This window comes from Mycetomoellerius zeteki, unplaced genomic scaffold (genome assembly GCF_001594055.1).
Source record: "Mycetomoellerius zeteki isolate Tzet28-1 unplaced genomic scaffold, Tzet1.0 scaffold98, whole genome shotgun sequence".
Taxonomy (NCBI): Eukaryota; Metazoa; Arthropoda; class Insecta; order Hymenoptera; family Formicidae; genus Mycetomoellerius; species Mycetomoellerius zeteki.
Genome location: NW_017258021.1, coordinates 996,618 through 1,020,979, shown reverse-complemented (window position 1 = coordinate 1,020,979; position 24,362 = coordinate 996,618). Strand labels below are relative to the sequence as shown.

The following is a 24,362-nucleotide window of genomic DNA, read 5'->3' as shown; positions in this document are numbered from 1 at the left end:
TATATGTATATATGTATATGTACGCACGTACCGATAGCATACGCACAAGTAAATGCTTAGGTACGAGCAAACGAGTACGGTGATTACTTATATTGACAAAAGGACGAAATAACATGGCAGTCGACGAAATAAGTAAATATAATCAAGATCTGTAGATCTTTTCTCTTTCACGATCGAGTGGCAGTAATCATTTCTTAATCCGCTTGTCATAGATCACGCTTATTTTTCTCCTCAACAATGTGCCAATAATTTATTTAGATATACATATATTGCAGGCATTAAATATAAATACTCGTTGTATCGTTATAAATAATGTAGCTAGAAATCAGGCGAAAAATTTATTTTATGTTTTCCTCTTCCAGAGAGAAGCAAAAATAAAATAAAATGTTTGAAATTTCATGCATGTATTTTGTGCATATTTTGTTCCATTCTCCTAACAAAAGATAGAATATTAAACTACAAAGAGGTGCTGAACCATTTGCAAATAAATAAATAGCACGTATTATATTTCCACGGTAAATCTCTAGCTTTATCTTCATTTTTTACTCATGGGTTTTAATTCTATGAGTAATAAAACAATTTCTTTCGTATTCCTTTTCTGATTGTGTGTGCTTATATTAATTTCAATGGCTAATATCGAAAATCTTAGGACATGATTACATTCAAAGTGACAGATTATCGTTATCAAGCCAGAAGATTTAACGCAGTAATATATTTGCAGCATACCGGAAATCATATCTTATCAAGGCCAAGAAAATCATATGACCTATAATCTGCGCTTGTATTTTACAGTGACTCATATAAAACTGCCTGCGTATTTATTTTGCATGTAATTTCTAATTATTTAAACATACAATTTATAGAAGATTCGACAAACAAACATTTATTCTCGACGAGACGAACTCAATGAATCTGTAAAAAGAAAACAAAAAAGATCAAAAGCAAACGAAAGACAAAACATATTGAACATAGTTTAAATGTGCATTCCAATGCGGGAATGCTCTTTTTCTTCTTTTTCTCGTATTATCGCATACAAGTGACTCATCGCAGAGTCGTAGTATAAACAAACAATTGACAATGTACAAATTACGTTTTAACAAAATTTACAGTTATCGGTGGAAAAAAGATCTTAATTGTTAATACAAAAGCGTACACTGTACGAAGGGGGCGATCCAAGTTTTTCCACATTCTCCTTCTTTTATCTGACTATCCTTAATTCATTCTATACATAAATTTTATTTAAGACAACACAATAATTTTTTCCATACCTAAAATGGGATAACTATGTTATTCTCACTCTCGCCTGCCGTTTCCTTGCGGCATTAAATGCAACAAATGCTGATCTTCTTCGTTCTCTGATTCCCCTTCAAACACTTTTGTCTCACAATATAAGAAAATGAGAAAGATGATTTCAGCTATAAGCATATGTCGATACGTACCGAGAGATATTCACGCAAACTCGAGAGAGAGCAGAGATTTTTATTATTACTTATACATATTTTTAATTATTAATGTGTTTAACTTTCCTTTAAATTGTGATATATGTGCATTATTTATATTTTGCAATAATTACTTATTGTTGCTGTGATTTAGAACTATTTTGCAATTAACCAGGATGAGAAAATTTCTTAATCGAGTCATGTATTGTTTTATTGTTTATATCACTATTTGTTTCAAATATCTTCCTTTATTGCTGTGACATTAAAGATAAAATAGGACATATGTAATCACAACGTATAAGATATGTATGTAACGGAATTGATGTCTTTTAATTACGATTATTAATTATCTTCGTAGGCTACCCGTAAGATATACGTATATAATAATTTAGACTCAATTTGTCTTTTTTTTTCACGTGTTTACATTGACGCACGTTGCTCATTCAAATCAATTAAATTTTTCTCATTTGTATGCAATTATGTAATAAACTCTATATTAATATCATAGTCGTACTTACATAAATAATCGGGTAAAATCTGACCGTCGTATCGAGATCAGATTATAAAAAAATAGAGATAACCCGTATCTTTTAAGGAATGCCATATATTATGCCATTATTGTACGTTAAACGACAAAAATTGATATGTTGTTTCAACCTTAATTCGATTAATTTTCTTAAAATTTCAGCGTTTGAGCATACGATATGAAATACGTAAAAGCTTCTCTTCTCTAATGATTCATACTGACAATGAGTAATGCAGCGTACTAAATGTGTATTTCAATTTCGCGTGAGTCTTAGAGATTTATCGATTTCAAAGCAAGATATTAGAGATATACTTGTCTCGAGTTTGCGCAAAAAGCTTTTTACTATCTTTCTCTCTTTTCTGTACCCTTTGCCTATTACATTTCTATCATTTTCATTCATAAGCATTTGGAGAGATCGTAATCATGACATCGGTACGCCATGCCTGGAAACTGCTCTCCGATGTCATTTGTCATCACGAAAATATCATTACGAAAATACCAGATATCACCTAACGCGATTCGAGTTCGTGACTACCAGCAGTTCTCGAGTCTTAATGTGGTAAACACGTGTCGGAATCCCCGCTGCTAGCCATGGAGAAGTTCGCGGAGTCTCGATCGCTTTGTCTGATCTGCGCGGTGGCCGTGAGCTTGTTGTTGCTTTGTGGTATTTGAGGGAAGGTATGATGGCCCGGCAAGGCCCAGGGTTGAGTATGCAACTGCACCGGCGGGAATCTCTTGACGAAGGGATTGCTAGGACCAACGGCGTTAGCGTGGAGCAGCCTGACGCCGTTATGATGCGACGGAAGAGTCGTATGCGCTGGCATAGTGGAGTGGACCTGTGGAGGCACGAAGGTGTGCCTTGGCACGGATCCGCAGCTGCCGGTGGAGCCGCCGCTCATGTTCGCCGCGGCCACACTATGGGACGCGTGCGGCAGCGGCATTGTGGAGCAGTGAGGATAGGTGACGATAGGCTGTGTAGGATAATGCGGCAAAGTTGCCGAGGAGGCCTGTATACGAATATCGTTGCTCTCGGTGAAAGAAGTCATCCTCATATTGGTGGATCGGCCGAACGGTTCCTCATTCGGATTCAACGGATCCGTGAGTTTCGCTCTCGAGAGCTTGCGACGGATCACGACCGTCGCCTCATTTGGGTTCTCCAGGATGACTGCCGGGCAGCCGGAGCCAATCTCATTAACGGCATTGCTGTACGGCGGCACATGGTTTACGTATTGTGGCGAGGAGAAGGACTGACTGGTGCCGGGGCGACTACTGGGCGGTGAGAACGTCATATTCGCTGAGGGTGGCTGTGTGCCACGCTGAAGGGAACAGCTGCGCCACTGCTCGCGCGGCTCTTCGCGCGGCTCCCCGGTTAGGTCGTCCACGCTAGTCGCCCGACGCTGGGAGCTACTGTGGCTGGCGTTGCTGGCATTACTTGCATTACTGTGCACGCCACTCGACGTTTCGCTGTTGCTACTGGTGTTGCTGTGACCGGTTACCGAACCGGCACCACCACCGCTGCCTACCGTATCCAAGGGTGGCGAGTTCGAGGAGTCCGAGCGTGGTGTCAACTCATCATGCGGCATCCCCGAATCCGCACGGCGCAGGCATCGCGGCGTCTGTCCGCCGTTCATCTGGAAAGTTCCATCGTTGAGTTACGATTGCGGTTCTGGTTGCAGTGTTGTAAAAGCGACGAAAACATATACATATAGCACGAAAATACATATCACAGGGAAAGACGATGCACAAAGATACGTTGAAATAACTACGTGTGGTCTTCTTTATAACAAACTGCGGTTTCGTTCTTTTTTTGGCTGCATAGGATATAGGGATAATATGGAGTAGCGTGCGAAGTCTTAAACATCACAAACGGTGGATAAGATTGTCGTTGCATTAATCTATAAGAACTATTCTAGCTACACTTCATCAAGAAAATTGGATTTATAAAAAATGCCCTGTTATCCAGTAGTATGTTAATACGTGATTTCACATTCTTAGACTGTTGTTCCACCTTTTCATAAACTTCAGCTTACTCTCTAACTCTCTTACTCTCTTATGCTCTTATTCTTTTACTTTTTTATTTATCCATTAGATAAATTATCACATAGTTTATGTGGAAAATGGAACAATTGGCTCTTAATCGTCAATTGATTCGAGTACATCGCGAGTGCAACGACAGTCTTGTGTCCTCGTCTACGTGAATGACACTCACAAGGGAACGATGGGTTTTTTCTCGATTGCTCCGAATTTTTATCAGTAAGTTGGGCAAAAAATCGACACGTATTTTGCCATTTGCTGACATTTGAACCGGCGATCTAGAGTTTTAAGAGTGTAGTCCGACCAATTTTACAGCAATATCTCTTAAACTATTAAGTGTCTGAGCAAAATACATGTCAATTTATTTTCGATGCCCAATCTACTGGCAAAAATTCAGAGCAATCGAGGAAAAACACCTCGCGTCGTTTCCTTGTCAGAGAAATACATAATGATAGTAATTATAAAGGTAACAACTATACAAGTTTTATATGTTTAGAATTTAATAGCTTAATATATTTAAAATTAATATACATACTCGTAATAATTATAAAATAGTTTTTCAAGTATGTGTGCAATTTTACATATAAAACTTGTATAGTTGTTACTTTTATAGTTGTTACCTCCTATGTCTTTCTCTTAGTGCAGACAATGCGTAGTTAAGGTTGTTAGTACCTGGGCATTTGTAGTTAATGGCGCCGTGACAATATCGGTAGTTGGTGCGGATGTTGGAGTCGGGGGTGGCAGTGGAAGCGGTTCTTCTGCGGGATCGGGTAGAGGATCTGGGGTCAGAAGAGGCGAAGGATCACCTTCCGACGGTTGTAGGTCGCGACTCGCACTCGCGTAGTAAGTCACTTGATCGTCGTTCACGCACTCGAGCAACTGTCAAAAGGCGGCATTGTTAGTATTCGAGAAGAGACGTAGTCTTAGTTTCATGCGCTTAGCGATAAGAATATTAGTAAACAAAAATCATTTGTAAAACTAAAGTTGCGAGATAGTTAGACTACACAGCTAACTGTTAAGTTATGAAGAATTTGTCTAGTTTTATACACCTTATATATATATATTTTTTTTTATTGTGTGTGTATATTTATATATTTTAAAAAACATTTTTGTTATTTTTCACATTAACACATATTAATAAAAGACATTAATTTATTTATTACGTATATCAATTATATAAATTACTAATTTATATAGTTATACATATTAAAAATACATTATTTTATAATAACATTGAAAATATTATAAATAAAGCATATATTTCAGTCATGCTTATTATCTATTATTCTAATAAATTTCTAATAAATATAATTAAATTTACATTACAAGATTAAGTTAGTGGACAATCAGAAACATCACAAGTAGTTAATTGATGTAAAAATACAGAAAATTTTGTATATATCTTACATTCCTGAATTTAGGTATACTGTCCCTACGACTTATCGGCCATCTTTGCCACTGTCAAAAGCGAAGAAAATCTCTAAATTAAAAGCGATGAAAAATGTGACGAAAGCGTATTCGGTGTAATCAAATAAAACACAAGAAAGTGATGAAGTTTTAAAAAGAAAAGGATGTTCTATCAAAACAATGACAAAATGTATGATAAAATGTATGTATGTACAGGATGTTCTTAAAAATATATACCTTATATTTTCCACGCACGAAAAAATAATCTAAATAGTTTTTCTATGAATAAAGAATAACTTATCGGAGTATACATATATAGTTTACCTTGTTTTCTTCAGAGGTAGAATCATCGGCAGGGTCCAGCGAGGTGATTAACGGTAATTCGCGTAACGTGGCGTAATCTCCGTCATCGTCAGGCCCGCCGTCAGCGACGCCTCGTCTGGCTTTTCCCTTATTACTAGAAATCAAAGTAACAATCAAATGACGTCCTATGTTTTCATGTGTACACAGCAATTGCCGAAGAAATTTAAGAAGGATGAAGAAACAGTGACAGAATGATTGGTTTGGATAAAACATATCAAGCGGAATAGATATGGATACACACAGGCAGATAGACAGAGGTGAAATGTGAAGAAATTCTTGAAAGCTTTGAAATCCGTACACTAGCGCACATAAACGATGACAAGATATTAAAAGTAAAAAGAAATAGTTCAGAATATTTGAATTCAAGGCATTTGAGAACATTGATAACAATAATAGATGATAGAAGTTAATAGAATACAAGAAAGCACAACTTGAACTATTTAAGATGAATATTATATACGTAGCAAATTACGAGGACAAGAAGGCAGAATGTTTTAGGATTCAATAGTTATAGTACATCGTGCTTTATGAAATAAAGCCCAAGCTTATCAATATATATGTATATTGTATATGTATATTGCCATACATTGTTTTACTTGGGGAATATTCTTTCATCTCACAAAAATGCGAAAAGAAGAGAAAAGAAATACTACCATAATTTAATTGTAACCGTTCGAAAGATTTCATTTCATAAGTATTTAATACTTCAAACGCAGTAAGAAACATGGATAAAGCGCTACTTGTATTACAAGTGTAACGTGGGCAAAGTGGTGAAAGCATAGAAACAGATACAAAGACACCAAGAGGAGGGAGGAGGGTAGTTACCGCGAGCCTGACGTACTAGGCAGGTCGTTAAAGGTGACCTTATGCTTGAGTTTCTTGTTCAGCCAACCCTTATCGGACGTCGGTGCACCACTGGTGTCGTTCGAAGATTGTGTAGGTGAAGGACGTAATTTCGGCCTAAGCCAGTAGATCTGCTCATCACCGTCAGCCGTCGATTCACCGTCGACTCCATCGACGTTTCCACCTGCAATCGGCACGGAAAAGGATAAATCGCTTTCAGGTATTAGCCGTGCGTACTTTCATCGATCAGAATTTAAGCCGCGTGGTTCATTCTATTTCATGCCCGACAATTCGTATCAGTCGTCTTTTCGACTTCAGGTAAAAACGAAAAAGAGGAAAGCGCTCATTCTTAAAAGAAATTCTGTTGCACACATAGAAAGTATAATCGGATATGAAACAACTCAATCTTTCAAAAATATCATTTATCTGGTGGCGCGCTGAACGAAAAGTTAATGTGTTGTCCAGTAAGAGTAAAAATTCGATTTACCGGATACCAGAAGGTGTCTTCACCAGAACTTTTTCATTACCTTGCGATCGCGCTTTTCTCTCCATGGCGGCCTTCTGTATTACACTCATGATGGCTCTCTTTGGCGAAGTATCGGCGATAGTGTAAGTCCTGCCGTTACCGACGACTAGCAACGGGGCGTTGGTGCCATCGTCGTCGTCCCTCGCCGAGAGCAAGTCGACGTCGGTCACAAGTTTGACCGACCTCGCGGACCTCACAGTGGCGCGTCCGATGGTCACGCGCAACTTGAACGTCCATCGTTGCTTGATGGTGAGGAATATCCAGAGTAGCAGCCAGAGAAGGAGATGCAGGATCATACCGACGATGCAGGCAAGGATGGCACCGTCCAAGCTACCGCGATACACCACCGTGAAGTCGTAGAGCAACGGCGCACCGCAGATCACGATCGCCAGGAACACGACGAACGCGGCGCAATGTGGTAGATAGACCCAACCGTTGCCCTCACGGCCATCCTTCGATAGGATCACGCGACGCTCGCGTTCCTGATTCAAGAACGCCGTAAACCTGCACAACATATGCCACGATATAAAGCTATAAATTACATTTCGATTTTATAATACTGCTTTTCTAAAATATTGCAAAGAATTAATTAAATCTGTTTTGAATCACACACAATTTCACAATAAATCTGTTTTGTGATTTATATATTTTTAGATGTAGCTAAGCTAAAAAAACGTGCTTCTTACTTCCTCGTCTAATGTGGACTACTTTTTATTTATTTATTTATTAATTTTAATTAGAAGGATTTAAATGGAAATATTATTTCTTTTAAAAATTCTTTTAAAAGATATTCTTAAAGATAAGATTCTTGCGATACCAATGGGACTGTTAATTGTTATCCTTTGTTGGATGCTGGGAAAGCTGAGAAAGAAGGATTGGGCTGTATTGAGGAAACCATTGAGTTTCATACTGAATAATAACAGTATCGGGGAGTACGGTCGTCTGACTTACGCGTACAAATGCTGTTTCAAATTAACGAATTAGCAAGTCAGATAAAAGTCGGATAAATGGAAAGTAAAAACTACGGAGTTCGACGAACTTCGCGATAAAAATTTTGTTGTGTTTAATAAAGAAGGAATAAATTATAAGAAAAGTATATAAATATATATAAAAATAACATTACTCTACGTCAGTCTACGATAAAAAATTATTTCAACAATTTAGTTGTTTATTAAAGTATTTTTGTCTGTGGAATATAAATCCGTTTTCTAAATAATTATCATGTCACAATTTTGAGAAAAATGGCATCCAAGAACCAAAAAATGACAATATTTTTAAAACTTCCGCGGGTACTTTTTTGTATAAAAGCTATGTATTTTGTGGATCTCCGTGTCTATATTCATTCTTGGAATACCAACGTTGTTAAAATTAAAAAAAAATTTTATTAACGTCACGCGAAAGTAACTTCTAACTTTAAAATACATTTGGTTTCGTTTCGATATGATTTTTTATTTTCGAGGTAAGTATAGCAATTTTTGACAATAGTCATATTATATTTTATCAATTTTATATCTTATCTTGATTTACAAGGGAAATTTTATATTTTTTGATTTACAAGGGAAGGGACTTCTCCGATTTTGATAAGCTTTTATATATTGTTTTGTAAATGAAAATAATAGACATGTATTCTTTTATATATGATCGCACTTTTAAAAGATAAAACACCTCCGAAAAAAAAATCGGTTTTTTGTTTTCAAAGCGAATATTATCGATACTACGAGAAAAATGAAAAAACGTTTGAAATAAAAGTTGAATAATTTCAAGAATACTTTATAGTAATAATTTAAAAAATTTTTTATTTAAATAAAAAATAAAATAGATAAAAAATTTTTTTTTCTAAGGAATTCCTTAAAAGTGCGACAACGCATGTATAAAAAAATACGTGTCTCTCTCTCTCTCTCTTATTTTCATCTATGAAACATATTAAAAGCTCATTAAAATCAAAGGGCGATCCTTCTCTTATAAATTAAATAAAAATTTTGCTGCCAGTGTTACAACATCATGGAAACTTTTAAAATCGTCGTTTTTTATCTTTTTGATACCATTTTTCTTAAAATTGTGACGTAATAAATAAATTTAGAAAAGGGATTTGTTCAGTTCTGAAAAATGGATTACGTTCGTTCAGGCAATGATTCCAAAATATAAATTCGTAGACTAGTGTAATTATTAAATATATCCTCACATATTATTAGATACTAATTGTAAGTACATTCTTATATCTTCAAACAGAACGTTGCAAACGTTTAATTAAAAAAAATAATTGATAAACATTTGGTTCAACGCCTTCGCGATGATCTTCGACGTAGGTAATCTAAAGAGTAAATTTGTTTCGTTACTCTTATCTGATAATGGATGGGCCAGATAATTTCCTTCGCGAAAGAAAATCCCGGCAAGTAATCACAGCTAGAGTTTAATCGAAGTATGAGCCGAATAAGCTCGTGCATAACATGTTAAATATTTACCTGCCATGAGCGTAGAAGTACATGACCATGCTTGAGCAGAGCACTAAAAAGGACAAGAGAGCAAAGAGCACGAGAGTTACTGGAGGATCTAGTAGAAAGTAAGAATCTCCAAATATTGTCGAAATTGTACTGGTTGTTGGTACGGTGCGATGCCGAAGATGCGGCAAGACCTTCAAGGCACCTACCACCTGGACCTAAAAGTACATATAAATATAAAAAATATATATAGATAAAAATATATTGCTACTATAATTATGAAGAAATAAATGTCTAAATACAATTATTATTGATAAAAATAAATTGTTTCTTCAGAACATAAACAATAATATATTATCTAGGTATACATAAAGTTGAAGGATTAACCATTCTTCAAAATAATATAACAGAAAATAAATTCCGAAACTTTAGATTTGTGTTATTATACTAATTTTAGTAATGACTTTACATTTTCTTTCTGAATTTTTAAAAGTTTCTCTTATACTAATGTTCTAAGATTTTTCAAATAAGACGTCGTATTTCACGATATATTTCTCAAGGACTTTCGACGTTTTTCAGATTCCTTGGCGTTTTATTAACTTTTATTAAGTTTTCTTGTATCCGCAAGAGTATCTCGTATAAGCGAGAGCAGACCGACTGAGACGTTACCGAAGTTTTCTGTGAGTTTTAACTGGCATCGAATACTTTGCGTTGCTTACCTTGTAAAGGACGGACATTCCAGCGTAAGCCAGTAGACTCTGCGCTGAATTTACGACCAACTGCAGACTGAAAATCGTGCCCAATGCTTTGTTGCACGACCAGAAGACGGCGGGGTATCTTACCGAGTAGACGCCGAGCGCGGTGGCGTAATTGAGATATTCCAGAGTAATCGGACCGTATGACTCGGCTGAAAAATGAAGTATGCGACGTGAAAATAGTCTCGTTTTCAACGAGCGTATTTCCACGCTATTTATTCTATCACAGTGCGGAAGACTACCCGGCGCAATTATTTTACAAGATATTATGAAAAGTGCGACGTTCTTATTTAACATATTGTTTTGCCTTATAATTTTTATATCGTCATTTATGAAAAAATAAAATGTTTTTTCGTTTCTTTGTAGTGTGTTCAATAATTATTTTTACTATTTTTATAATGTATGCAGCTTTATTAATTTTTGCTATATAAAGATATTTTTTTATTTCTCTCAGTTCGAAACAGAAGGTAATTAATACTTTCATTTTACGTACCTTCAAATAAAATACTACACTATTATATTTTTATATCTTTGAATATTATTATGTGAACATAGTTCCTTATAATTTTGTATGGTTGAAAAGAGACTTTACACTTGTGTATAGAGCACATATTTTGGTATGTATGAAAAAAGTTCTCAGTAACATATATTAAAATATTTTAATGAATTTTATGAAATGTAAAAAAAGTTTTATTATATATAATTTTTAATGCAAATTGCTACACATAAGTTACAATAAAAATAATATGCAGTAATATTCCTTTCAAAATATAAAAAAAATATATAAAAATATTTTTATGAATTACTTATTACGTAATATGTACAAAAATACAAACAAATAATGTTCTTGTATTTTTGTGTATGTTACATAACAAGTGATTTATAAAACATTTTAAAATTTTAAAAAGTTTGAGAATGTTTCTGGCGTATTATTTTTATTGCATTGTTGTTAAATAATTTGGAAATAAAAGAATTAAAAGCGTTATAATCCGATGTGGAAGTTGATAGATGACAGGCTGATTTACCTGTTTGAAGTTCCAGATTCAAGTTTTCGGGATGATCAAGATCAGCCAGACTGTTCATTGTTAACGACATACTTTGAGCCGTCATGTTTCCTTCGACGATTTTGACAGGTTTAGCCGTGGTGGATAACCTCATGAGATTCTTTGCCTTCGATCTACCCTTCGAACTGCTGTTTCTAGTGATGGGTTTCGCGGTCGGACGTCTTGCGGTGCTGTTTTTTTGGAGCGATATCGTTTTCGGAATTGTTGAAATCGTTTCAATGTTCGTCGTAGACTTGCTGGGGATCATACTAGGGATCGAAGTAGTATGGGATAAAGGTGGATCTGTGATTGGATGGAGGACGGTCAAGAATTTAGTAGTTGTCTCGATACGAGCTTCGACAGCATCAGGAAGCGCCATGTTTGTTGTAAGTGTTGGAGTGGTTAGTTCATCGAGGTTCTCGTTCAGATCGTCATCTGGGGTTACGAAAGGTTGAGAAGTTATTGAACCAGTCATGGTACTCAAGTTGCCGATCGGATTCATGAAACTTAGTAACACCAAGCGATCGCGATGTATTACCATCCAGTCCAAATCGGTCCTCCATATGGTATCTGTAATAAGATAATAAAATATCTACTTAAATAAAAAATATAATAGATATAAAAAAAACTCCATAAATTTTGTTAGTTGACAAAATCATAAATCTACACATAAAATATTCAATGTATTAAAATATTATTTTACATCTCGTATTCCTCTGTTTGAAAATTTCATTTTGTAAATATTTCTAACAAGAGTTTTGAGAAAAGAATATATTATTAAAAAAATATATTTATAATAATGAATATAATTTTTTAAAATAATGTATTTTTAATTATATTGTTGTTAATGATTAATATGATTTTTAACAGTATCTATATATATTTGCAAACTTTAGTGAGTCTTCATCACTTAATACATAGCTGTCACTTTTCCGAGTTTTTAAATTTTTTTGCAAGATGTGAGTCGATTCAATTATCCTGTAACCACCTGCAATCTTTTTTGCGATATTCTGCTTTATAACTGGTTTTATTGCATACAATAAAGCGGTGCGCTTGAAAAGGGACAATGACATCACGAAACGTTTCTTCGATCGAGTGACCCTCGAAGAGTCTCGTGACAAAATGTTTCGGAAGAGATAAGTGTCGTCATGATATCGACCGTCGTTATATTTGGACAACACTAAATAATCATTTATTCGCGAAGAAATGAAAATTAGTGAAGATATTACATTCAATGTGATTATTGTAATTTTTTAGTTACAGTTTAGAAACATTACACTCCTATTAAATACACGGAAATATGATGTTGTAACAACATTTGTCTAATTAAAAATAATCTTAATTAATAGCAGTTTTAATGAAATAAATAAAAAAGTTTATTAAAACAAGAATGATATACTTATTGCATTATAAAAATTATTATTACAATATTAACAACATTATTTCTAATTAGATTGCTACTAGCTAATAATGTTAATAGATTTCTTTTCTATGCACTAATCAATAGAATTACATAAATTACAATGAATAATTGTAAAAATAAAATTATTAGTAAAAATTTAATGAAAACAGTTATTCAGTTAAATTTGAAGTACTTGCTCGATTTTTATTTGATACAGTTCATGATTAATTAATATAATTACATTTTTAGTACAATGCTACACAATTTTTAGTTAAGTTTCTTCTCATGTGTTCTGACTCATTAAACTTTCAATTGCTACAGCTTTCACGGAAGTTTCTAAAAAAGGTCTGAATAGATATTGAAGCGCGAAAAAATACCAATATATCGATTCCTTGTCTGGAACAATTCACTCCCCTCTGTCTCCAACATTGATAAGGTCTTTTTTTCTTCCACGATTTATCGTAAGGCGCTTCTGAGGTTCTCTCAAGTTTCGTTTTTGTCTCGATCTGTTTCTTATTGGCTCCGCTTTCTTTCCTGCCGCTTTTAGTCACCTTTGAACTTCGTGTGAACATTATTGATTCGATCGAATACGTAATAACAATCAGGAAACAAGATTTTATTGTCATTTACTGTAATATTAAAAAATATTCAAACATCTGGCGTTATTTCACTTTATTATTACGTGTATCCATAAGCATTATATATACTTTGAAAACAATTTTAAATTGTATATAAATAATAAAATATAAATCTATATCGGAAAAACTTGCAATATTAAAATGTAAATCTCTTTTTTTGTCATTTGCACATATATTTTTTATTACAAAAATTTTTAGTTTTAATAAATAATATGAAAAAAACAAGAAATTTATGGTACATGATATTTCATTAATATAATTTTTAAAGTAGACGTTTTATATATATACAGGGTGTTAGTTAAGTATGTTACCATACTCAACAGAGCAAGTCTTTGGTTTATTTCAAGTAAAAAAGTCCATATAACACATGTCCTAAACGGCTTAGTTTCTGAAATATAGATAAATGTTTGCAAATGTTTGACGAAATGGTAAATTACGTTGGAGATATCTTCTTGCATAAATATGCCTTGCTTCACGTGAGTTACCATTCGCACAACCGTAAACAAAGTGACAAAGTCAAAATCAAAGTCACAAAATCAAAAATAGACATCAGTTCTGACCTTTGAGCGTGTACATCAATCTTTGAGAAGAAGGTTCGAATGAATGTATCATGGAGCAAGGTGGACATTTTCAACAATTCATCTAATTGTTTTATTTCATCAGAAGAACTGAAGCCTGTTTTTTTGTTTTTCTGTTTTTGACTAGTTTTTGACTAGTTCAAGCTGTATTTCTTTCAAATAAACAGATTATTACTACAAGTTTAAATTTTTTTATTTCGGAAACTAAGCCGTTCAGGACACATGTTTATATGGACTTTTTTACTTGAAATAAACCAAAGAATCGCTCTGTTGAGTATGGCAACATACTTAACTAACACCCTGTATATATATATATAATATAATAATTTTATAATTGAAATTAATGCAGTAGTCATTACAAATTCTATGTGTTTGTAATAATATAACTTGCTTATATTTCTTTATTTTTTTATGATGAAAGAATTAATTTTATTTTTATTATGCATCTTTAGATTAATATATTAAATAGGTATTATGTATCGTTGAATTGATCTTTTTTACACAAAATTCATCGTGCTAATATTCTATAGATACTAGATGAATGCCGCACTGAATTAATTTTATCGCCGACGGAAAATTAAATCTGTCTGTCTCAGTAATTGGTTTTAGTTAATGAGCTCTTGACGAAACTTTGCCGTTTGACATAATATTCGCTCAGATATAATATTGCGACAATATCGGCAATTCACGTTGAATAGTTAAATTTTAATTACAATTATTTTCGGCGATGTTAAATGATGAATTTAAAGAATTCTTTTGCGATGGATTGTAATCTTACCAAAAAGGAAAAATTATCTTATTAATTTTTTACCGGACCTGTTTTAAATTATTTGATTTGTTTTAAATTATTTGATTTTAAGTGTTAATACATTGATGTAAATAAAAAGAGATATTTTAAGTTAAATAAATTTAATGCTGCGAGAAAACGTTTAAATTAGCAAGCTGTCGGATTCAGCGGATCAAAACGAGCGTAAACCGTCGGGATCCCACGTGTTCGTTCAAATGTTTCCGATTCTCTCGTAAATAGACAACACAGAACGATAAATGCTGAGAGAGCGAAAATCACGCGGGAAATCCAGACGAAAGCACAAAGTCGCGCTTAATTGACCGTCCCTCACATTCTGACCATTTATCCTTTCCTCGGACTTCGAAATATTTTTAGCCTTGGAATACGGCGTAATTACAGCCAGGGGATTAAACTTGTCTCACTTTCCGAGGCCCCTTCGAGGCTGAGGTTCCGCATTCTCAGTATCTTTAATCCCGCCGGGGATGACGTAGAAGGGATTAAGTTGCGAGAAGGACAAAAATGTTGGTATCCTGCAGCCTTAAGTCAGATTACGTTGCTTTCATTTGACCTTCTTTGCAACGACAAACACCACCTGGCAATGTTTAATTGCACGAAATTGCATCCAGACAAATTATAAATGAAAAAACTAACATTGTATCCAAACGATAGCATTAAGAATAACAGAGATTGAAATACGAAAAACTTTCATATACAGTACGAGTAAAACGTAGTAACAGTACAATTTAATATCAATAATAGTGTGTTTCTCTTTTTCTCTTTCTCTTTTAATTTCTATAATTTAAAAAAACTGATACATTCACTTTGTAAGAGGTTGTTTCAACTTCTCAACTTGCAATAAGGTACATGTATGTACAGAAGAAACGGTCTTCCATTCGAAGTTGTTCTACTATACATCCGAAGTGCGTCAATAGCAACCTCTAAGAGGAAGCACAGTTGTTTCTGTTGGAGACTTTTGAAAAGGAAAAACAAGAAGTCTGCTCTTCCAGACAGACTTGTTCTTCTTCTTCTTCTTCTCTTCGTCTTCTTCAGACAGACTTCGAAATGGTTTTCTAGCTAAGGACTACAACTGTTGAATATCGAATGCACGTGTGTTACACGAAGATACAATTGCTTGAGACTGCATGAAAATTTAATAAATTGGGAAATTGCAGTCAGTTAGTCTCTCGGTTATGGTAAATGAGATAAAGAACTTGGTTAATTAAAATGTGTTGATACTGGTTGACATTCGCGTTTAATGAGCGTGGACAAAAACATTTCTGTGCAAACCGACTGCATGCGCATTATTGCAAATTTACCAGTTCGTGTAATTGTAGATATTATATAACGGTCACCAATTAAATTTGCATTCTTGGATAGACATATTTAATCGGTTTATTTTACATGTTTAATGGCTCATAAAACCACATCACCGTGCTTTTCGAGTATTCCCTGATTCATTTGTCATAAAGTTTGCCATTGTTTCAAACAGTCTGTCCTTTGTTTAGATGCGGCTTTGTGTTTTTATTTACGATGTAGCGCAGTGTGCATCAACCCCATGTATTTTCTTCGTTTATACAACTTAAATATATTTATAAGCTTGAAAAAATACAGAATTGATGTTATCCAAACTTTTCTGAAGAGTATCGTTGTTAAATCAATAAAATAATCTATATATTTTTATCGTTTTAATTACTTGATAAATTTCATATTTCAATCCGAATCTAACTCTGCAGAAATTAGAGATAAAAAATTATAAAGGAATAATATACATACATATTTATATTTGTAATTATAAAGGAAAATATATTAATATAATTATTTTTAATTTGTGTGTACTTTTTTAAAAATTATACATCTTTAGTTTTTCTTCTTTCATAGAGATTGTACTTTTTATTACATTGTATACATTTTTGTATCTTTCAACAATAAACATATTTTTAAAAATACATACATAAAATTAATAAACGACTATTGAACCAAACCTATGCTATATCATAAGTGTGTATAATATTAATAACGCATTTTAATATAAACACATTTATTTAATAGCGAATGTATAAATTAACGTAAAGATGTGTGTTTAAATCCGCAATACATTTTATTGTGCTTTTAAGTAAAATATGTGTTTTATAATTCAAAATATTTGCATTTTACTTTACTCACAATCAGATTAAATCAGTACAATGGTTTTAATGCATCAATGCGTATTAGTGCGTCCAACCGAATTTGCTATATAAACGCATCTGCATGAGACTTTATATAGATAATTTCAAGATATTTCAGTTTTGAATTGTCATAAGAGAAATAAAAAAATTAATAAAATACTTTAATAAAGAAGACCAGTTAAATTTTCAATAAAAATGTTTTATAGAGTTTTTGCTTCAGAGTAAAATTTAAAAGAGAAGATTTCCCGAGGTTGTTAAATAATTCAACCGTAGTATAAATGCAATTAATTTACGTTATGTAATTAAGAATGTACTTCATAGCGCTCTGAAGATAATGTACAGTTAGACCCCTAGAGGTGAGAAATCTTTTTGTTGCAGACGTAGAGCTGATCGCAGGGTCGAGAAAAGTAGATTCGAGTCGTGGCAGATAATCTTTCCTCCGCGCGTATGCAAGTCGCGCGGATGCGACTCATCGAGCTGCTAACGGTCACGTTCAAGTTCATGAATACAGGAGAGAGCGACGTCGAGACCCGATAGGAGGGTAGCTGCCGGCAGGTTGCAGCAACCCCTGACCCCCGACCAGCCACCCGCTTCTCTCGCTTCGTCGACGGGGAAAGGGAACAGTCACGACAATGACCTTTGTAATGGCGTTATCACGCCGACTCGGTATTCCAGCTCGGTAGACAAAACTACCTTACAGTTCACACTAATGTATTAACGGACCGATTGTACGGCATCCTCGTAGAAATGACTTTTGCGAATGACATGTTAACCCTTTGCGCGAAAGCATACTTCGTAAAGGCGAAGGGCGTGGGATACCGGCATTTATTTCTTATCGGATATGTCGTTAATTACACAGCATGCTTCGAACTTTAAGACCAAACGACCTTTCCGTAAAATAACAATGAAAGAGGTCATCACGCTGAACTCTCGCTTATGAAGAACTGTACACGCGGATGTGATATCTATTATGTTCTTGACAGATTTCACAATGGATGTAAGCCTGTTAGATGACATATTTGCGAAGAGAAAGGAGAGAAATTTTACGTGTTTATTTTTATAATACATTGGAAAAAGAGTCTGATTGTATTAGTTGAAATTCTGGTTAAAAATAGACAAATCAGAATTTTCTGGTTGAATTTATTATAATTTTAATTAAGATGTAACCAGAATTTTATAACGTATAACCAAATTAAAATAATCAGAACCTTCTGATTCGTTCTTTTTCAGGCAGAAATTTTTTTCACATCAGTGTACAAATCTATGGTACATACGCAGACTACATGTCACTCAAAAGCGAAGGGTGGTGCGATTTTTCGTGACCCGATCACGCTTGCGGTTTAAAAATTATTCATGCCGAAGCGTATGCGCGGGTAATGTATCGTTGAAGCGTGTTATTGGCATTATCGTCTGTATGATCGCCTCCGTACGAGAACGATGCACCACGTAGAGCGGTAATGATAACACGCATGCATATTTTACGGGATATCGGATGCCGGAGGAATTGCTCGTGAAACATGTTGCCCTGCGTTTGAGTCCATGAATATGAGATGTACGTCAGGAGATGCAACTTGCGCCGCACAAATGCGCGCATGACAAACATCTTACAGTCACTGTCGTGATGTATGCAGATTATGCATTGCAAATATAATTATGTATAAAAATGAAAAGAATTTATAATACGATACGAGTTTTACCTGATGAAGTATACTGTGGGTCTTTACACTTTGCTATGTGTATCTAATTGGATACACATCTATTTGAGTTTAGGGCGTCACCCTATTTTAATTTTAATGTTAATTTAACACATTTCTTGTTTACTATCACTGTAAATGAACTATTTTATAAGAACATTTTGCATTGATTTCATATTCAGAGTGTTGATAAGTAACGATAAAACTCCTGTATAGGGGTAGACTAAATTGAGTCGAAAAGTCTTCTACCATTTTGATATCAATTATTAAAAATCACCGAATATTGGTATTTAATAATTTGTTACTCAAGTACCATCAACTTTCCAGAAAAACAGCAAGAGATAAAAATTGTTTATTTTCTTCTCATAGAGTTCTAAGAATTTTTTCAGAATTTTTTATCAACTTTTTTGTACTGTATTTTTTATTGGCAACTATTTTTACCAACATGAGAAAATGCGGTACTAAAAAATTCTGAAAAAATTTTCAGGACTCTATGAGAAGAAAATAAACAATTTTTGTCATTTGTTGTTTTTCTGTAAAATTAATAGTACTTGAGTAAAATATTATTGAAAATCAATATTCGGTGATATTTAGTAATTAATATCTTATTAACTATTATGAAAATTGTAAAATGGTAGAGGACTTTTTGACTCAGTTTAATCCGCTCTACACCTATGCGAGAGTTTTATCGTTACTTATCAAACACCCTGTATATTATCAATTCTAGAGAAATTCTGTCAATTTTGTCAAAGATTTTTATTTATGTATTTAATATAAAAAGTTTACTTAAAATTACATTATATAAAAAATAATATAGTAGTATATGGCATCAGGAAACCGATCACAATAATCCAGGAATATTTCTTTCTTTTATTTCTAGTGCTAGATAAATAATCTTAATGGTTTTTATTATTGGTCCAACTTTTAACTAGAAGTTTCCGAACTTGTCGTTAATTTTAAATCACATTGAAGAATTTTATAAATTTTCTAAAAGAACAGATGCGTAAATTGAAACGTTATGAGATACATTTGCTTTATTATAATGAATAATTCTACTTTTAATTTAGATATAATTCTGATTCTTTTATATTTACTTTTCACTTTTTTACTATTCATATATAATAGTTAACCGTGAATTTTTAATGTAGGCCAGTGCGCACAAAAACAATATGATATTAAATGAAAAAATTCGTTTTCTATCTAGTGACATTTTTGTCTCCTGCGTCTTCTATTGTGGATATTGGATCATTATATGACGAATGTAATGTGCTAATTTAAATATTGTATAGGAGCGCCTATTTAGCGCCGCTCCTGTATACCATAAAGTTCTGAAGAAAATATCAAAAGTTTATATTTTTTAATAAAACCGCGGACATTCATTATATTATTTTTCATGGTATAGAAACGCGCAGGCTCGGTTACGATCGCCGACAATTACATTTCCGATTTTGCCCCTTGCGCGTGTGAGCGAGCATCATACAGCTCATAAACCACCGGCACATCCCGGCACTTCCGGCCGCGCGGCGCAACACCCCGTGCGGGATGCGTTCAACTAAATCACCGATAATGAAATTGCGTAGCAAGCTGGGTGATAGCCTTTCGAGCGTGTTGGCGTGTCGATCGCGATAGACAGGTGCTCCGTAGGTGTAATCGGCCGACCGGTCGATCCGGAAGACGGAGGGCCGGGAAATGGGCGCAAGAGTGCACGGGTGGAAAAGGGCGGAGTCGGTTGGTGTAATTTTATGTAAACTAATTACTCGCTAATTCGGTTATGGTCAACGTGCGCGGAATAGAGCCGTCAGCCGGTGCAATCAACCCCGCAAGGGACAGCGCAGAGCAAACAGAATCAGTGGGTTATGGAGAGGACGGAAGTGTGTGTGAAGAAAAGCGAGAGAGAAGGAATCGCGCGAAACAGAGAACGACGGGACATCGCCATTTCTCCTTGTTCATCGTTCTTACGGTCCCTTCCTTTATTGGTACGCGTCATTTCCGTTCCGTGATTGTACGAGAATGAAGAGAAGAATCGCTCACTATTCTTGACAGCTTGTTTGCAGTTGCTTATTCAAATTCTTCGTCCATGTCTCGCACTTCTGTCTCGTGAGAGAATTCTTTGATTATATGTATAAGTAAGTGCTGAAAGCTTTCAGAATTTAATAAAAAGTTTTTATTACTTTTGAAGGATCCGTAATCGGATCGAAACGCCCATTATTATTATTGATTAATAAACTCATTCCACGCGTACATCCAGTGTTCGGCCTTTACAGGCATTATCATTATTTGGATTTATTACTTTTATTATTCAAGCAGGTTTTGAAGTATTTTATGCGCCCCCTATTTTCTGATATTTTAATTAATAAAAAACTGGAAGACATGTGCTTCTGAAATTATGAATTAATAGCATAATATTTAAGTACTCATTTTATTAAAAATTTTATAAATTAATATATTATACCTATAGTATATACCATATACAGTAGGTATTCCAAAAATTGTGGTATAACCGAGAAAGAGGTGATTCTTCATAAAAGTAAATAGAAAAATATAGATTAAAATTTAAAATAAAAAAATATAGAAAAAGTATAGAAAAAATAGAATAAAATTTTTTTATATGGAACACTGTTTTCGGGAAAATCGAGTTTGAATATTCATTAAATACGCGTGCATTAGATTATCCATAATCTGCTTGATTTATCTAATTCTATTCACCATTCTTTCTATGTCTGAACTTGATGCAGTTTAAAATAATGCAATAAATTTTAATGTATTTATTTTATTAAATCAAAAATGATTGAAAATGTCACCTTTCATATATCGGAGGCAAATTCTTGCTCGGCGAATTAAAGACATAAATAGAAATAATGATGGATAGCCAGATTGGATGAATCAAGTAAATGACTTCAAGCAATCAAGTGCAGGCATAATTAACGAATATTCAAACTCGATTTTCTCGAAAATAGAACTCTATGTATAAAAAGATTTTATTTTGTATTTTTAATTTACTTTTGCATAATAAATCGTCTCCTCGGTTATACCACGATTTCCGGAATACCCTGTATATTTTTTTATTACACAATATTATTGTATATAAAGTGTAAGTTATATTATATATATATATTTATTTATTTATTATACCTTGCAAAAGGACAATTAAGCAATATATGATAACGCATAACGTAAATATATTTCATTTTTGACGAAATATGATTAGTTTGTCTTTTTTTCCATAGTACTTAACTATTTTGTATCCCAGTTAAGCTTACATTATGGTGATATATTTTGTCTACTTAAGAAAAAAAAGACGCTCACAAATGTAAATAATATTGCATAAGAGAATTAATGATATTTTAATGTTAAGCTAAATATATGCGCATTAAAACAATGTTCCTTTGTTAAAGCCTTCGTTGGAGTTTTATGTTCTTCCGGCTCCGACTAAAATATCATAACACCTTGTTATCCGCTCACTATAGATATATTCCTAATTGAAAGTTACGCTGCTATTATTATGCGATAAAAGGCTGTCTCCCTCGTGAAACGTATCCGAGAGAAAAAGCAGCCCGTTGTCGGTGCAAGTTGCGTTGTGAAATTGCATCAATTCTCGACGAGGGAAACGGGACAGGGAATCGCCGCGAGCTTTCAAAGGTTTAAACGAGACGGGGACGTTCAAGGAGGAGGGATTTTACGAACGGGAAATCCTGCAGCAAACTGTATGCACACACCTGACCGATCAATACGCGAGCGAGGACGTAGCCAGGACGAAGTTACCCTGTTACATCCCCGTCTGCCCCTTCATCCCACCGCGCGAAACTTTCGCGGCGATAACGCAGTTAAAATTGGAAGCTACTTTATTGTCAGTATTATCATTAAAAAAAGAGTAAAAGATTTATTTTCGGCAGTTTATTAACGAAAGGGAACGGGAACGCAGTGTAAAAAAAAACTTGTGGAAACCTGGTGACAGACAGATTAATGAAATTTAGCCGAAATTGCACGCTTATCGCACATAATCTTGTGCGTGTTCCGAGGGATCGTAAACTTGGGATGCGATTTGAATAATTCGCAGAATTCTATGTCAAGAAATTTAAAAAATAATACTTCTGGGTCTAATTTTAAAATTGCTTTAAGAGTTCACGTTTATTTCCATATCGCGTGATTTAAACGCGTTATTGTGTTAACAATTTTATTTTCAGTATTAGAAACGTCATTGACGTGCTCGCGTTTTTTCTTTGACACAGAGTTTTTTTTTAGAATATAAAATAATTAGTTTTTTTATATAACGTGTAACTTTTTTCTTTTATTGCGAATCACGATTTCGTTTCACTTTCACTTCACTAATCGATTTCTGTATTATTTCGCGCGCGATGCTTATAAATATTATAACGAAATATATGCTGCCAGATATGATCTGACAACTTTATTTATAAAATCAACAGACGAGCGCTACCTTTCCCCGAATGATTTCAAAAGTTTCATAGCGCGCAATGTTTCATCCATCCATACATTTACGAGGAAGGGAGTTCGAGGCGCTTAAATATTTATGACGGTTGAGGAATATCCAGGACCGTCATTCTACTTGCGCTTCTTTATTCTGATATTCAAACACACCATCCGTGTGATTGCAAAGGTCCAGAACAGCATTTTTGTAGCCATAGATCTATAATAGAACACTGATTTTGTTCACACAATTAGTAACTATATATAAATAATACGATAATAATAAGATTTTAATATAAAAAAGTTAAATGCTCTGAAATTGCGCGATAAATTATTTTTATGCATTTCTATATTATTCCATAGTATTGTTGTACCCTAAATATATTAGTCCTATATTCTTATAATAAAAATTAAATTTAAAAAACATTAAGCATTTTAATTTTATTAAGTCACATAGCACAATTGTGAGATACATTTTTTATTATTGTGACATTCATTTTTATATCATTTGTTTACTTATTCATAAATTGTGTTATTTTAATACTAAGAAATATGGGGGGGGGGGGAAATACCAATTAAACACAAAATAAATTCAATAACATAATTACATTATGTTAAATTAACTCTCAAATGTTAAAAATTCAATATAAAAATTTCAACAAAAACTGTTTTAATATTTACATTTTTAATACAAATACACGTTTTACCGTGTAAGATATTAACTTCATAATATTATATATATTAAATGACATATAAGCTTAATATTATGCAACAGACTTTTTTATCGCACATTTTTGCAACATCATGTTACATCATGCTACTAGTTATAAAAAATAAAACCTATTAAAAATGCATTAACGATGACCAACCATAACCATAATTTGCATACTTGTGATGTAACACAGTTTTGAAGAGCGTAGCGTATTATTAATACCGTTTACAGAAATTTATTATGCATTATGTTTTATTTAAAATTACCAATTATTAACAAAAAATTTAGATAAATCACATTCGTTATGTGATAAAATATCTTTATTTAAAACAGAGATTTAAATTGAAACGGATAAATGCATTTGGTAAATACGGGAATTTATCTTGTGTAAGGTATTTAGCTATATTCCTTTTTGTATATATAGGGGGAGACTGAGGCTAAGCTGGCATTTGAATTTTGAGTGGCAAAAATATATCTTATGAGTTCCCAATTTATATTGTAGATAGCATCTTGTGTGTCTTCTTTACCAACGAAGTTTGGTTAGTTTAGGTGTCGCGTTGTTATGTTTAGGTAGTCGTATTTTC

At 33.7% G+C, this 24,362-nt stretch overlaps 1 protein-coding gene across 1 annotated transcript in view; it reads right to left on the bottom strand.

Annotated features, from left to right (window-relative positions):
- Nucleotides 1–2,230: 2,230 nt before the first annotated feature.
- Nucleotides 2,231–24,362, bottom strand: part of tinc (transmembrane protein tincar) — a 44,233-nt gene continuing 22,101 nt past the window's right edge. The window contains exons 5-12 of the mRNA XM_018460984.1: nucleotides 11,357–11,944; nucleotides 10,296–10,483; nucleotides 9,601–9,794; nucleotides 7,140–7,642; nucleotides 6,595–6,796; nucleotides 5,731–5,863; nucleotides 4,672–4,878; nucleotides 2,231–3,596 (exon numbers count right to left, since the gene is read on the bottom strand). Coding sequence (XP_018316486.1) covers nucleotides 2,517–3,596; nucleotides 4,672–4,878; nucleotides 5,731–5,863; nucleotides 6,595–6,796; nucleotides 7,140–7,642; nucleotides 9,601–9,794; nucleotides 10,296–10,483; nucleotides 11,357–11,944 — 3,095 coding nt within the window. The 3' untranslated portion in view covers nucleotides 2,231–2,516. The remainder of the gene's footprint in view (nucleotides 3,597–4,671; nucleotides 4,879–5,730; nucleotides 5,864–6,594; nucleotides 6,797–7,139; nucleotides 7,643–9,600; nucleotides 9,795–10,295; nucleotides 10,484–11,356; nucleotides 11,945–24,362) is intronic.